The following is a 15542-nucleotide window of genomic DNA, read 5'->3' as shown; positions in this document are numbered from 1 at the left end:
CCCCAACCCCGTCACGAACGGCCCTACTCTCCTGCCGCGGAGCTACGGTATCATTACGTTTAGGGGGATTATGACTTAGAGGCGTTCAGTCATAATGGATTTAGTCTCGTGAGCATAGAGGAGACCTCCCCACCTACAATGTGTGGAGCCGGCAAGCGCCGTAGCTGGGAGATCTGCGAGAAGGCCACGCCGTGTGTCCAGAGTGGAGGCCACCAACCGCCGGACCCAACCACCCACCAGTCCGCCTTCGTCCCGCCAACGGACACCACCCCGACTAACCCCCGCATGCAGCCTTTGCGAGATGGGCCGCACAACGAACTTCCAATGGTGGCGAGAGCAGGGCGACGGAGCGACTGCTCCCCCAGCCGCGGTTCGAGCCCAGCCCCACTTCGCTCCCCAGCCTGACCGACCCAGCCCTAGAGCCGATCCTTATCCTGAAGTTACAGATCTTTTTTGCCAACTTTCCTTACCTACATTGTTATAGCATACAAGGGGCTGTTCACCTTGGAGATCTGCTGCGGATATGGGTACTTCCCGGTGTGAGATTTACACACTCTCCCCCAGATTTTCAAGGGCCAGGGAGAGCTCACCAGACACCGCCGAAACCGCAATGCTTTGCAGGGCTTGGGCCCCTCTCTCGGGTGAACCCATTCCAGGGCTCCCTGCCCTTCACAAAGAAAAGAGAACTCTCCCCGGGGCACTGGATGCCTCGCGGTGCCCATCTCCGCCAGTCCGTGGACATTCTGAAAGTAGTTTGAGGTCAGTAGGTCACATGACCAAGGAGCTAATGAAATTTTAAGTTTGGAAAAAATGAATGTAGAATTGTCTGAGATGAAAATGGACAAGCTAAAGGGTGTGCAATATGTAGGCCCACTAAGTGTACATTCTGAACCTTGTTTGAAGTCAGTAGGTCACATGACCAAGGAGCTATTGAAATTCAAATGTAAAACAGTTTGCACTTTGTTTACGCTCCCTAAGTAATAAAACCAGGAATACAAAATGCTGCTCACATTTAAACATGTTTAGAAGCTTTGCAAAGTTGGAGTCTGTGGCTCAAGTGGTTTAAAAGCTATTGATGTTTGAAAGCGCGAATATCCGTTGAATATCCAACCTGAAACTGACTTTACCTCGGTGCCATGACTGGGGTTAGAGGCACGGCAGAGGCTCATCTTGTCCAAAATAATCATCCTCAACAACAAAAAACATTGATTTGAGTCCTTCCCAAATAACCACATTTTCTCAAAGTATAGTATGTCTTATGGTTATTTCATGAGGCAACTTGCATTGCCATGCTGTCAAAGAGTTGCCAGGCTGTCAGAGTAAACTACAGTCTTTGGTGATGGGTGAGATCAGCACCAAAGACACCTGCCGTGGTAGAAAGTTGTCTCATCAATGAATTCAAACAGTTTTACACTTCATCGTGGCACTTGAGCTACCAATGATTTTTCAGTGAAAGAAATCGCGTAATATGACTGGTTCTTGATATGTCCACGATTTGTTGTTATAGGCTCCTCCCACCCCCTCAGTACTTTGCTTTCTCTTCCGGGTGTCGAAATACATTATTATCCGATCTCTTCAATACATCTTTCGCATTCCATTGATACCACATTTATTTTCAAACATTATTGAAGATATTTATAATATGGTTGCTGGGGGAAGATTCAGGTTAAACGCGTTTTCTGCATCGTGTTCTTGATGCTCAGTGTTCATGTGCTGTGCTGAAGAGATCATAAACAGACGCGAATGAATTAGAGATCACATTACAAACTTGTGAAATACCTCATCAAGATACATCTGAACATAGTCAGTAGCCTATATGCGACGATGCACAGGCGTATGTAGTGACAGTCCAATTTCAAGCCAACAAAAGCCATTTCTTTCTCTGACAATGCAAGAGCTAGAAATAATTGACCTAGCTGTAGCCTACAAATTGGAGGTATGGAATCATATTCAGATCATTTTTATCCATGTTTCTGATTAAACTTAAATAAAGTCCTGCCTTATTGTCACTGAAAACAGCAGCATGATTTTGCAGGAAGCATGTCAAACTCTCAACCCTATTTATTAAATGCAGACTATTAGACTATTTCATTATTATAAATATTTTTGTTAATATCTAAACATTCTCACAGTTTTATTATTTAGTGATAAATATTGCCCTGATGTCCCAGTCTAGGATGCTGCAGGGTCCACATGTCCTGGGTCATGACAAGCCTCTGATCAGGCAATCATTTACCTCCTGTGTTGTGGGCACGTCAGTCTGCCACTGCTTGGCGTAATTACCTGCATCTTCATCTCCTCCTTGTTCCATTTTCAAGACTCCACTTACACTCTTTAGCAAGATAATCAATCATGTCCCTGTTATTAAAAACATAGCATGCAAATACATGGTCTGCCCCTCTTTTTGTTTTTGTTTTAGTTTCCCAATGATCTACATTCCACTAGTGCCTCCATAAGCCTGAGCCCAGAGTGCCATATCTGGCGTTTCTGCATTTACCTGCACTCTGCTCCCAGGCTCCTGGTGGCAGTGGCATATTTTAACTTCTATATATAAGGGCCTCTTCTCCACAAGGTTCCTAGAGTGGCTGCTCAGCTGCCTCAACTTTATCTGTGCCATCACTGAGAACTTTGGCCTCCTGCTGCTCACCTACGTGTCATCCAATGAGACGTACCGTGAGTGACATTTGACAATTAGTCAGCTGAAAATAAGTAGGCATAAGGCCTCCCCTACAGGAGTGGTTCCCAACCAGGGGGCTTATTCACAGGAGGTACTTGAGAAAACTCATGAGACCATAGGCCTACACATGAGGGGGTACTTCAGGGGTACCCTGGAGAGAGCAACATTTAGTTGGTGGAACAGTAAACAAAAAAGGTTAGGAACCACTGCCCTGCAACATACTATGCTGCTCATTTACATGGATTCATTTGCTGCATGATATACAATTAGGATTTTGAAAAAATGACAGAATTCCTGTTTCTTGCTGTTATAAATAGGGCCCTGAGTTTTTCCGGATACATGGCCCGACCAGGAAAAACTATGGACCCTAGTTATAAACCATAAAACCTGTATCAGTGACTGTTATGACTAATACAGTTGTACTTGTATGGTTTTAGCTTTTATGCCCTTCTTTGTCCCATAGTTGTCCACAAGGAAGGTTTTGTCCTGTTCATTGCCAGTTATCCACATGGTGTTAACTTCTCGACTGTGGCTGGTTATAAATAAGTGTCACTGATTCCTGAGGTAAGGCATCGTTCCTTCCCTTCAGCCCTGTACTTGACCAGGAAATGTAGAAAGTGCATGAAAGACAGAAATGTAAAGTGAAGTTAGTTGTTCATTCAACTGAATGACAAAGTGAACTAACTCTAAAATTGCAGGTTGTGCTCATTTGGTGGTATGATGCAGTTTCCTGTTAGTAGAGGGGCTTTTGGTGACTTAATTGTCTCTAATGTCGACAAAGTTGACACTAGAGCCCTCTAGAGTAAAAACCAACTGCTGCAGCCCAATGAAACTGCATTGTCAAGTGCAATTCAAAGCTGTGGTAGATTCTCAAATGATTTTGCTCGACTCCTCGTGTCTTCTCTTCCATCCTCGCCTCATCTCCTTTTGAGAAAAGTCAAAGGTAATCAAGGAGGGGAGGAAACGTGGAAACAAATGCACTTGTATGAAATTAAACTGTGGAAGGAGTTCTCCACTAGCACATCATTTGCAAATGACATTTACAGGGGTGGAATCCAAAAATGATTTAGCATTGTTGTGTGGGACATTTTACAGATAAAACGGTAAAAAGTATATCATTTTTAAATGTTTGTTTCTTCTTTGAGAAAACATCAGCTGATTCAAGGGGTGTGGCGGATTTCAAAACACTTTGCACTACACATGAGTATCCTCGACTGTAGGAGAGGAGCAAACTCTTCCCGTTCACCTATTAACGAATTGACACTCTCTTCAACATGGCGACTGCCTATCCGTTTGCGGGTCATGGAGGAGAGGAGGATGGAGGAGTCGAAGAGAGACGACAGACATACCTAATTGAGAAGCTTCCTGTTTTCTTTCCTTTCACTCACACTGATACAGACTACTGCCAATCTGTTGTATTTAGCCATGTCAATCATTTTAGCTAAAAACAAAATTACAATCTTATTTATAGAATCTTTCATTTTCAGTTTCTTACTATATTGTTGATGGACTTGGACCACTGTTATTCTGTGTTAGGACTCTAGGAGAAAGAGCAGCCTTTTTAGCCCAACCAGATCAGTGGTTCAGGGCGTTACTGAGGGCCTGTTGAGTCAGACTTGGAAGAAGCCTCGGGCTGTGTTCACCCTGTCAGGACCTGGGCCTCTGTCCTGGAGGAACAGCTGTTTCCTGACTCAGTCTGGGGCTGTGACCAACACACCCCTCCACACCACACACAATTCACTGGGAGTGTAGGCTGTCATGTTCACGAAACGTGCACACACACACATTGTAGCAAGCACAAAGACATTAACCGTGCTCGCCCTTGGCTTGCACTCTTACACTGACACATATTTATGGCATATAGAATATTCTTGCTGAGCCTGAGGACCAGTATCTTTAGCTAACATTCCACTCCTTGCCACTCGTTGTTATTGCCAAAGAGATTGTCTTTTCTGCCATCTTCAAATATGAACATTCTATCATTAATGAGTTCAAGGTGAACAGATGAGGGGATCCTGTTTGATAACCCTCACAGCTATCCCCCAATGCAAATATTAGAACTCATAACTTTTTTTTTCCAAAGAAGATGTTGGTAGTTTTTTGTTTTGTCCAGACGAAACCAGTCTCAAAAGTTGCTAGCTCACGTCTGAATTTTCAAACTAAATACATACTGCAATTCCAAACACAAAACCTATTTGCTTTGATTTTAAGCATCAAAATCCCAACACTTGCCTAGCTAACAGCTAAATGTTTGTTTTTGATTAATTATATTTTTTCTAGGATCCACATGTTGTCATGGAAAATATGAATGTTATTACCAACGAACAATAAGCAACTCTGCTGAAATCCAGCTTCATTGCGCACTCTTGGTCGTCACTAGTTACCACAGCCACAAAGTCATAATTCTACTATTTTCTTCTTAAATATGATTTTAAACCTAACCTTGACATTAACCACACCGATAACCGTATGCCTAACCCTAACCTTACAATTAAGACCCAAAAGCATATTTTTCTTTTCATGAAATAACACATTTTGAATGTGTGGCTCTGTTAACTAGTGGACTCCAGCAATTTTTTATTTTTCCTTTATTTAACTAGGCAAGTCAGTTAAGAACAAATTATTATTTTCAATGACAGCCTAGGAACAGTGGGTTAACTGTCTGTTCAGGGGCAGAATGACAGATTTGTGCTTTGTCAGCTTGGGGATTTGAACTTGCAACCAATGCAAAAGTCCAATGCTCTAACCACTAGGCTACCCTACCACCCTACCACCCCAATTACATGTAGTGGCAAGGTGGCAAGGAGTGGAATGTTAGCTAAAAAGACTGGTACCCATAAGGGTTGCTGGATATCGTTTGGAGATTACAAGCCTCATACAGAAGTATTAGGCTGCCACTACTGTATGTCATACACATTGTATTGGCAATTGCAGTTGGATAATAGTTTGATATGGAGCTTGTAATCGTTTTTCATGATAACCTACTGTGGGCATTTTAGGGTAGGACCAGTAAATCATGTCGCTTGTTACACATACTGCAAGTGCTCTGCAATATAAATAGTATTTGTGGAAGGATGTGGCTGAAACTGTTTTTACAGCAGCTGCAATGTGTTACTTGATGTCTCATCTCAACAGTTTCCCAGAAGGCTTAATTAAGCAGGTTCATTGTGTTCCTCATCAAGTCATACTAGCTAAATTAAATGTTTTAATTGTTCAAGTTATAAAGTAGGAAATTACAATCGCATAGTACAATTACACTGTAGTTAAGTCGAGCAAAAACTAAGCCATGAGGTCGAAGGAATTGTCTGTAGACCTCCGAGACAGGATTTTGTCGAGGCACAGATCTGGGGAAGGGTACAAGAAAATGTCAAATCAAATCAAATTGTATTGGTTACATAGCAGATGTTAATGCAAGTGTAGTGAAATCCTTGTGCTTCTAGTTCCGACAGTGCAGTAATATCTAACAAGTAATCGAACAATTCCCCAACAACTACCTAATACAAACAAATCTGAAGGGGTGAATGAGAATATGTACATTTAAATATATGGATTAGCGATGGCCGAGCGGCATAGGCAAGGTGCAATAGATGGTATAAAATACAGTATATACATATGATATGAGTAATGTAAGATATGTAAACATTACTCAAGTGGCATGGTTTAAAGTGGCATTGTTTAAAGTGACTAGTGATCCATTTATTAAAGTGGCCAGTTATTGGGTCTCAATGTAGGGAGCAACCTTCTGAGTTAGTGATTGATGTTTAGCAGTCTGATGGCCTTGAGATATAAGCTGTTTTTCAGTCTCTCGGTCCCAGCTTTGATGCACCTGTACTGACCTGGCCTTCTGGATGGTAGTGGTGTGAACAGTGGAAAAAGTCAAGCGGTCTGAATACTTTCCAAAGGCACTATATATTCATTAGCTCACCTTAACTGAGCTCTTTGAAACACCCATGTCAAGCAACTTGGATCCAGCGGACAGTGTTGCAATAAAATCCTCTCAAGCAAATTTGGTGATACACAAAGCAACTCACACATCCTTTTTTTTTATTTGAGCCTACAGTTTGGCATGTATCTTGTGATGCGGTTCACAGCATCACTGACAGATGTGTTGATTTGACAACTGCGTCAGGGTTTTGAACAACCCTTCCCCCCCTTTTGTTCCAGGCTGGTGGAAGACCTAGCTAGCCACTAACTAGCTAACACCAGACACAGATGAAGACCTAGCTAGCCACTAACTAGCTAACACCAGACACAGATGAAGACCTAGCTAGCCACTATAGCTAACACCAGACACAGATGAAGACCTGGCTAGCCACTATAGCTAACACCAGACACAGATGAAGACCTGGCTAGCCACTATAGCTAACACCAGACACAGATGAAGACCTGACTAGCCACTATAGCTAACACCAGACACAGATGAAGACCTGGCTAGCCACTATAGCTAACACCAGACACAGATGAAGACCTGGCTAGCCACTATAGCTAACACCAGACACAGATGAAGACCTGGCTAGCCACTATAGCTAACACCAGACACAGATGAAGACCTGGCTAGCCACTATAGCTAACATCAAACACAGATGAAATGGGAAGCATATAAGTACCTTTGCCATAGATGAATAGGGTAAACTTTTAATTATATTTGCTGACATTCTACAGTCACATTTTGGCACCAGTAGACTAGTTATCTAGCTATATAAACCACGCCCCTCTGCAAACACACCTTCTCCGATGTTGGTTACAAGGCGGTCATTTTTTAAATTAGGTAACAGAATATCATGTTACCATTGGTGTATTAAAATGAGAGGTAAGGTGATGTCACCTTTTTCCCTTAATAATGAATCCAAGTGTTTGACATGGGGAGGGGGCCAGTAACTTTATGATCATACTTTGGTGATCATACTTTGAACTGGTTTCCTTCAAACATCATCCAATTTCTTGACAAAGATTATTTAATAATCATTAGATACAAAAGTCTGTTTTCCTTTTATATGTTTTTGTTAAAGTGTTAGTCTCCTGTCTTTCCTAACCTCTACAGGCTACACTTTTTTCCCCCTCTTCAAGTATTGTGTGGTGTTCTCCAACATGGCCTTCCACCTAACAGCCTTCTGGGACTTTAAGAGCAGAGAGATGGTGGTCATCTCCCAGAGGAGGGTAAATACTTCAGACTGGGCAACAGAGGGTCAGGTGACAGGGGTTCAACCACTCAGGACACACCTAGCAGAGATGACACTGTTACTGAGGAGGAGGAGCAGGAAGAGAGCACCTTCTCCCATGTATTTACATGATGGTGGATGTCATAACTGTAAATAATAACTTTATTTATCTGGACTGCAACCTATAATTGAACCCCACTGTACCAACACTTTGATAATGTTGATATTTAACATACTGTATAATAAATGACATACTTAGAGTGCTCTATGATTTGGGACAGTGGGGCCACTTCGACTTGATCACCTTGACTTATGAGTATGTGCATATGTAGTCATGCTCACATGTCTATTACTTGTCACTTGTGAAATTTCAGAGATTTTATTTTTATGCCTCTCCTGTGAAGTAGTTACATGCGATATACATCTAGCTTTTTGAAACGGGTCACAAATGCTGACTGTTGCCAATGATGTGATCTGAAGAGTGTCTTCAGATCTTTGTAGAAAGGACTTTACCTGCATCATGAACTGTGGACAAATGCCAATATGAAATTGTATACTGAAAAAATAAATAAACACGACATGCAACAATTTCAATGAGTTTACTGAGTTACAGTTCATATAAGGAAATCAGTCAATTGAAATAAATTCATTAGGCCCTAATCTATGGATTTCACATGACTGGGCAGGGGCGCAACAGTGGTTACACGTCGTCTACGGTTGTCAGGCCAGTTGGAAGTACTGCCAAATTCTCTAAAATGACATTGGAGGCGGCTTATGGTAGGGAACTGAACATTAAATTCTCTGGCAACAGCTCTGGTGGATATTTCTGCTGTCAGCATGGCAATTGCACACTCCCTCAACTTGAGACATCTGTGGTATTGTGTCGTGTGTTAAAAAAGGCACATTTTGGAGTGGCCTTTTACTGTCCCCAGCACAAGATGCACCTGTGTAATGATCATTCTGTTTAATCAGATCCTTGATATGCCACACCTGTCAAGTGGATAGATTATCTTGCCAAAGGAGAAATTCTCACTAACAGGGAAACAAATTTGTTCACAACATTTGAGAGAAATACGCTTTTTGTGCATATGGAACCTCTCTGGGATCTTTTATTTCAGTTCATGTTGCATTTATATTTTTGTTCAGTATATATTCATAGGCAGAGAGAGATATCTTAAAGGTAATAATAGCCTAATAGTGATTTATTTTGCGTAAACATTTAGCTTTATTAAACAATTATTGCAGAAATGTTGAGTTCCACCATTACATGCTTAGTGAGTCAGTCAGTCAGTCAGTGAGGTCCACAACCTAAATTAAGGAAGTTACAAATAAGTGTTCTTCCTCATTTGTAGAGAGAGAGAGATTGAGAGAGAGAGAGAGAGAGAGAGAGAGAGAGAGAGAGAGAGAGAGGGTGTGTGCGTGAGAGAGAGAGAGAGAGAGAGAGACTAGTAGATTGGGGTGTTGTATACAGTAACAATATATACTGTACTAAAACAGTAAGGAGATCTATCTGTATGTCCCTCTACTGTTCTCACACAAAGAAGTGTCTGTTATCCAGCACAGCATGCAGAGCACAGGCCTTATTTCACTGTCAAATGAGTCCAGTGGCCTGAAGTATGGGAGAGGACAGTGATGTTTGGGCATCACATGAAATAAATCTTTCACAACTCTGTAACAGCCAGCTGGATAATTTCACTTCCAAATCATTCTCAGGCAAATCAGGGACTTCATCGTTGTTCAGCACGCTGGTTCTATCACATCCCATGCCTCCCTTGGAAAGGTATTGGTATTCTTGAAGTATGAATTTAATTGTATGCATTGATCAATGGGTTTGTTTCTTTCAATTTGAGACACATTTATTTGCTGTTGCTTATGATACGAATAAAGATATGTCACATTAATCTACACTACAGTTTGTACCCAATTTCCATCTCTCATTTATAACAGTAGATGTAATAATAATCATTTGGTGGGTGCTTATATTTGTCCTATTTCACACATGTAAAATGTTGTATTAATAAGCATGTGTGAATTGGAAATGTGTTTTTTGCATATCCCAACTCTCCCTGAGAAACCCTCAGAGAGTGGGGTCACGGCCAGGCCTTCTCAACATAGTTACACAATCTTAAAACAACCAGAACCCCAAAATAACAAAATAGACGGCAAGCTATGGACTTTCAGAGGGAAGTTACAACCAGGTTCCCTTTTTTGATCTCTCTCTCTCTCTCTCTCTCTCTCTCAAACACACACTGACTAATGACCGCAATAGGAAAATCAGCCTATGCATTTCTTATCAAAGACCTCTCTGCATTTCCTCTTTTGTGTCCAGTATTCAACATAATCAGACAGAGTAGACAAGCACTATCTTGGTGGCTTGATAGTCACACACAGCACACAAAAAAAATGATGGTGTAGAAAAACCTTCTTCTATGTTAGCTTACAAAAAAAGTATGTTTTAAACCCACTATACAGTACATTGTAAAACAAATATAATGGGAGAATTGGTATGTAGCCCTTTCCTGCAGTCAAATGACATAGTGGCTTCATGGGAGGAATGATATAAATATTTTTCATAATTAATAAACATTCTTTTTTTTTAAAGTTGCCATTATTTTTAAAAAGCAGCCGAAAATCCAGTGTTTCTATGTCAAACGGTTTTGTTATATTCAGTCTTCTGTGATGTATATAAAATGTAATATTGGGAAGCAAACTCAAAATGTAATACATTTCAACTCTATATCTGCCATGGTACAGGTGTCTTCTTTTGTTAAGCCCATAACCATACTGTATTTGTGAGGTCTATACTTATGTTTGAAAGTAGATTGGTTTAAGACTACCAAGAAACACTGTGTGATCCTGTTTTCGCCCACTGCAGTAAATTAAATTCCTGATATCATCTTTTTACACGTGCATTATTTAATTATTTTTGTAAAGGCCATACATGTCCAAATTTGACAATTATTCGAACACAGATAAATGAGAGAATGTATCTCCCATCAAGTCTCAGGTTTTGTTTGTCAATTGCTTTAAAGGAAGAGGGTAAAATAATGGATATACAAAATAAAAGATTCTGACAGACAAAGTTTGAGCAAGGCCCTTCTCGCCTACCTAACATTGGGTCAGTTTTGAAGCATGCATCTTGAGCCAATGCCTCAAAGATCCCCTTTTTTCTTAATGAAGTTTTGATATCGCAGTGTGTTATTGGCAGTACAACAAAAACATATTTCACGATAAAATCAATTCCAATGGTTTACACACATTAAATTAATATTGTTCTATTGGATATGTATCTGTGATAGTATCTCTACTGCCTTTACAATAGCACATAGGGTTTCCTACTGCCTTTACAATAGCACACAGGGTTTCCTACTGCCTTTACAATAGCACACAGGGTTTCCTACTGCCTTTACAATAGCACACAGGGTTTCCTACTGCCTTTACAATAGCACACAGGGTTTCCTACTGCCTTTACAATAGCGCACAGGGTTTCCTACTGCCTTTATAATAGCACACAGGGTTTCCTACTGCCTTTATAATAGCACACAGGGTTTCCTACTGCCTTAATAATAGCACACAGGGTTTCCTACTGCCTTTATAATAGCATACAGGGTTTCCTACTGCCTTTACAATAGCACACAAGGTTTCTTGGTGGCGACAGGTTGTGGGTTGAGAAAGGCTCGCACACCCTCAGCGAACACTTCTTTGATTCCATCTTGGTTGAGGGCAGAGCATTCGAGGTACTTGATGGCTTGGATCTGCCTGGCCAAGGCAGTGCCCTGCTGTTGGGTGATGGTTGTCTGGTTCTGATCCTTAAGCTTCTTCAACACCTCTGGGTCATTACGCAGGTCCTTCTTGGTGCCCACCAGCAGAATGGGTGTATTGGGACAGTGGTGGGTGACCTCTGGGTGCCACTTGTGCTTGATGTTCTCAAAGGAGGGGGGGCTGGCAATGGAGAAGCAGATGACAAACACGTTGGTCTGGGGGTAGGAGAGGGTGCGCAGGCGGTCGTACTCCTCCTGGCCTGCTGTGTCCCACAGGTTGAGGCTAATAGTCCTGCTGTCCACAGTCACCTGGGCGCTGTAGTTGTCAAACACAGTGGGGATGTACTCCTTGGGGAAGGCGTTGGTGGTGTAGGAGATGAGTAGGCAGGTCTTCCCCACTGCACCGTCTCCTACCACCACACACTTGATGCTCTGCATTCTGGCCCCTTCACTGTCTCAGACACCTGGACATGAGAAACACAGGGAGAAATGCACTTTATGCTACAATGTTCAGATGCACTTTACACCAAAAGAGACACTGGCTAGGGCCCAACAAATGTAAACTGTTGAAAAGTAAGGTTTGTGGTTTAAATTGCTCTGACACTTTATCAGATACGTACATCACTTTCACACCCTAGATATCACAGTACAGTTTGACACTTTCTACCCATATCCGTCTTTGTTGATCTATTGTCTTTCATTTCGACTTGAAAATAATGTTTATCTGTGGGCCTACTTAATTTATAGTTACAGTATGAATTCAAGTGTTCCCCATGAATTCAAGTGAGAAAACCGAAACTACAAAATATGGGTGGAGACTGGATAGTATGAAATACATGCAGTAATTGTAATTCATTGTGAGAGAGGAGAGCTGGACTCTTCCCACTACTCTCTGAGAATGTTGGAGAAAATGTGAATATAGCTCAACCCAGCCTACAGGGACCTGAGACTGGGAGCACTGAAATGTACTGCTCTGCACACTGACTGGGGATATTATATCAAATCCAATAAACCTTTGTATTCATATCACCACTGCCACATACCATTGGCCTATCCACTGAATATCTATGATAGGTGCATTTCACAGTGTAGGCCATCAACAAGGCCATAGTGTTCTGATCACATATTTTTCTAATATAATTCACCTAGATTATTAGGCTACAATTTAAAAAAGCGCTATGCGTAAATAGGGCATAATAGTACCCCTGAAATTAGAAAATATTTCAACATGAATTACAGTAAATGTTCTTCACCATCATCATCATCATTTCATAGAAAAAGAGCCAAATATAATCACTAGAGACAGTTATAACTTTGAGCGGGCTAAATGAAACACAAAATAACTGTCACAAATAAGTATTACAATAGTGTATTTTAACACCGCTTGCCTATGGTAGGCCTTTAGTGTTTTGATATAGAATAGCGCCTTCCAAAATTATAACAGCAGTAGGCTACCTCACTTTATGTTGCGTCACTCAAGTGCTTCCATACGATTGTGTTCTCAGCCTACATATCTCTTATACAGTAGTAGCACATAAAAAATATGCAAAGGTTAAAAACAAGTCAGACTCACCAAACATACTATCTTCAGTGGCAGGGTTTGTATGAACATATAGCCTACAATCTGTCCGAGAGCGTCAAAGCAGTCAAGCAAAGTGTTGCTGTAGTGGAGGAAGTGTGAGTGTTCGCTGAAGAGGAAGCCGCTCGAGCAATAATAGCACTGTGAGGAAGTTTGTCTTCTCGCCATGACAGCCTGAGCTATTGTTTTAAATAGACGTTGCTGGTAGAATATTAAACAGCATTTTTACATACAATTGTTACCCAATGAATTACCTTATTTGACATTCAAATGTACAGAATAGGAAAAACCACATAGTCGTTAGAGGCCCATTGCAGTCAAAATTAGTTTTTTCTGTGTTTTTTATTATCTTTTACAACAGCTGATGAAACTAACACTGCAAACGTGTGATTTTTTTTATCAGTGTTATTCCTGATGTAGTTCCTGGTTGAAAATACAATCTACACAGGACCTTCTAATCAGCAGGTTTGCATGGGTGGGGATTTCTACTTGAATGGTGACATCACCAGTCTGTAAATTGGTTAATAGACAAATAACAGAGAGTTCCGAACCTCTCTGCCAATAACAGCTAGTTTTCAGTTTTCAGACCACTCCCAGACGGTCCTAGCAAAACCTTGCTTGAGAATTTTTTTGTTGCTAAAAAGCTATTTTTTGTACATTTTTATGGTAAACTATTACAGTAAGGTGCTTAATTGTTACCCAGAAATTATTTTATATTGATATATATATGGTTGCATTGGGCCTTTAAACTTAGAATTCGAGGATGTCTCATTTATGATATATTATCAGATCAAGGTGTATGATACACCTTTATTATAAAAAGTTGGGATTTAGCATGATAATGCCTACTGGCTATCCCCGTTAGGCTCAGATTTGTTCTGATGCGGGCATTAAGACCATCAGAAGATGTACCCCCCCTTCTGATGGTATGCCTCCCCATAAAATCATGTCTCCCCTCCTGTTTTACTGTTAGCGTTGTGTAGCCCACAGCCTCAAGGTGGCATGCTTGAGCTTAGTTGTGAGGAACTGATGAGTCAATGAGCTCCACCGTTCGTATGTTGTAATAGCCTACATCCACACACCTTTAGGTTGAAGTATAATATCAGAATCAGATTGAAGAAGTGAACAGCATAGGCAGCAGTCTTCCAGCTATCGTTAAAACGACCTTCCTGTAGTCGTGACCTTGGATCCAATGCGCTGCTCATCATGACTGCACTAACCATAGACTTAGACAGACATCGCATCATTGTATCTGTTCTTATATGGCATCTTTGGGAGCACAGGCACTGCCATTGAGGCCATATCCATTTTGAAGTAGTAAGTGTTCTTATTTTACAACTTCTAAGTTGGCAAACAAACTGAAAGGGTGCACACTGCCGTCTATAGTGTTTTGTTTGAACAAATATAAGGCCAAGGTTGGCGAAATACTGCCACCTGCAGTTATGGTTTCCTCACAAGTATAATTCATTGGCTGAACCCTCCTGGTGACCTGGATGGAATAATGTGATCCTTCCTTATCTCATACGAAAGTCCCACCCACATGCTAAAACCAAGTTTTGGGCACTAGAGCTCTCTATCTATCTCTATGGCTCAAACACATCCGAACTAATATGTGTTTGAAGCCAGCATGAGCAGCAGCTAGCAACATAAGGCCAATGCGATTTCCTTAAAAATAAAAAAAGTTACGTGTTGATATTGGTACAAATGTAGGATTCAATGGTCGGAATGAATTTCTTATATATTTATATATAAATATATATATATATATATATATATATATATATGAGAGAGAGAGAGAGAGAGAGAGAGAAAACGTTTAAGTAGTAGCACTAAATAAAATCAAAAACATGAAAAGTGCATTAAAGCCCTCCTGCTCTGCTATTTGTATCTATATATATGTATCTCTCTCTATATATATATATAGAGAGAAAACGTTTAAGTAGTACTGTGTGTGTATATATATATATATGTATATAATATATATACATATATATAAATGTATTACTTAAACAGTACTACTTAAACGTTTTCTCTGCTACCGCACGGCAAGTGGTACCGGTGCGCCAAGTCTAGGACCAAAAGGCTCTTCAACAGCTTCTACCCCCAAGCTGAACAATTAATAAAAATCGCCACCGGACAATTTACATTGACACCCCCTTTTACTTGAGTAAGTTTTTTTTTAAACGTTTACTCAAGTATAACAATTAGGTACTTTTCCACAACAATGCATATATATATATATATATATATAAGATGTATTATGTGAATATATTTTTACCTTCATAATTCGTTTACACCATTTACAGGGCGGTACTCTTATTTTGAAGGATTACTAAAAACACGTGACAGGAAGTGATTCACTAATA

The 15542-nt window shown here is 40.7% G+C and overlaps 1 protein-coding gene and 1 pseudogene across 2 annotated transcripts; one reads left to right on the top strand and one right to left on the bottom strand.

The window, feature by feature from the left end:
- Positions 1–2177: 2177 nt before the first annotated feature.
- Positions 2178–3233, top strand: LOC123729189 (acyltransferase PGAP2-like; annotated as a pseudogene).
- Positions 3234–9037: 5804 nt separating this feature from the next.
- Positions 9038–13415, bottom strand: rhog (Rho-related GTP-binding protein RhoG). 2 transcript variants are annotated; one of them, NM_001141308.1, is given in 3 exon segments: positions 10740–11240; positions 11458–12061; positions 13171–13284. In NM_001141308.1, a coding segment is annotated over 1 exon segment (576 nt). In that variant the 5' UTR covers positions 12036–12061; positions 13171–13284; the 3' UTR covers positions 10740–11240; positions 11458–11459.
- Positions 13416–15542: the final 2127 nt, after the last annotated feature.

Source organism: Salmo salar, chromosome 20 (genome assembly GCF_965601325.2).
Source record: "Salmo salar chromosome 20, fSalSal1, whole genome shotgun sequence".
Taxonomy (NCBI): domain Eukaryota; kingdom Metazoa; phylum Chordata; class Actinopteri; order Salmoniformes; family Salmonidae; genus Salmo; species Salmo salar.
The sequence above is the reverse complement of the archived record's forward strand: the minus strand, read 5'-3'. Positions and strand labels throughout refer to the sequence as shown.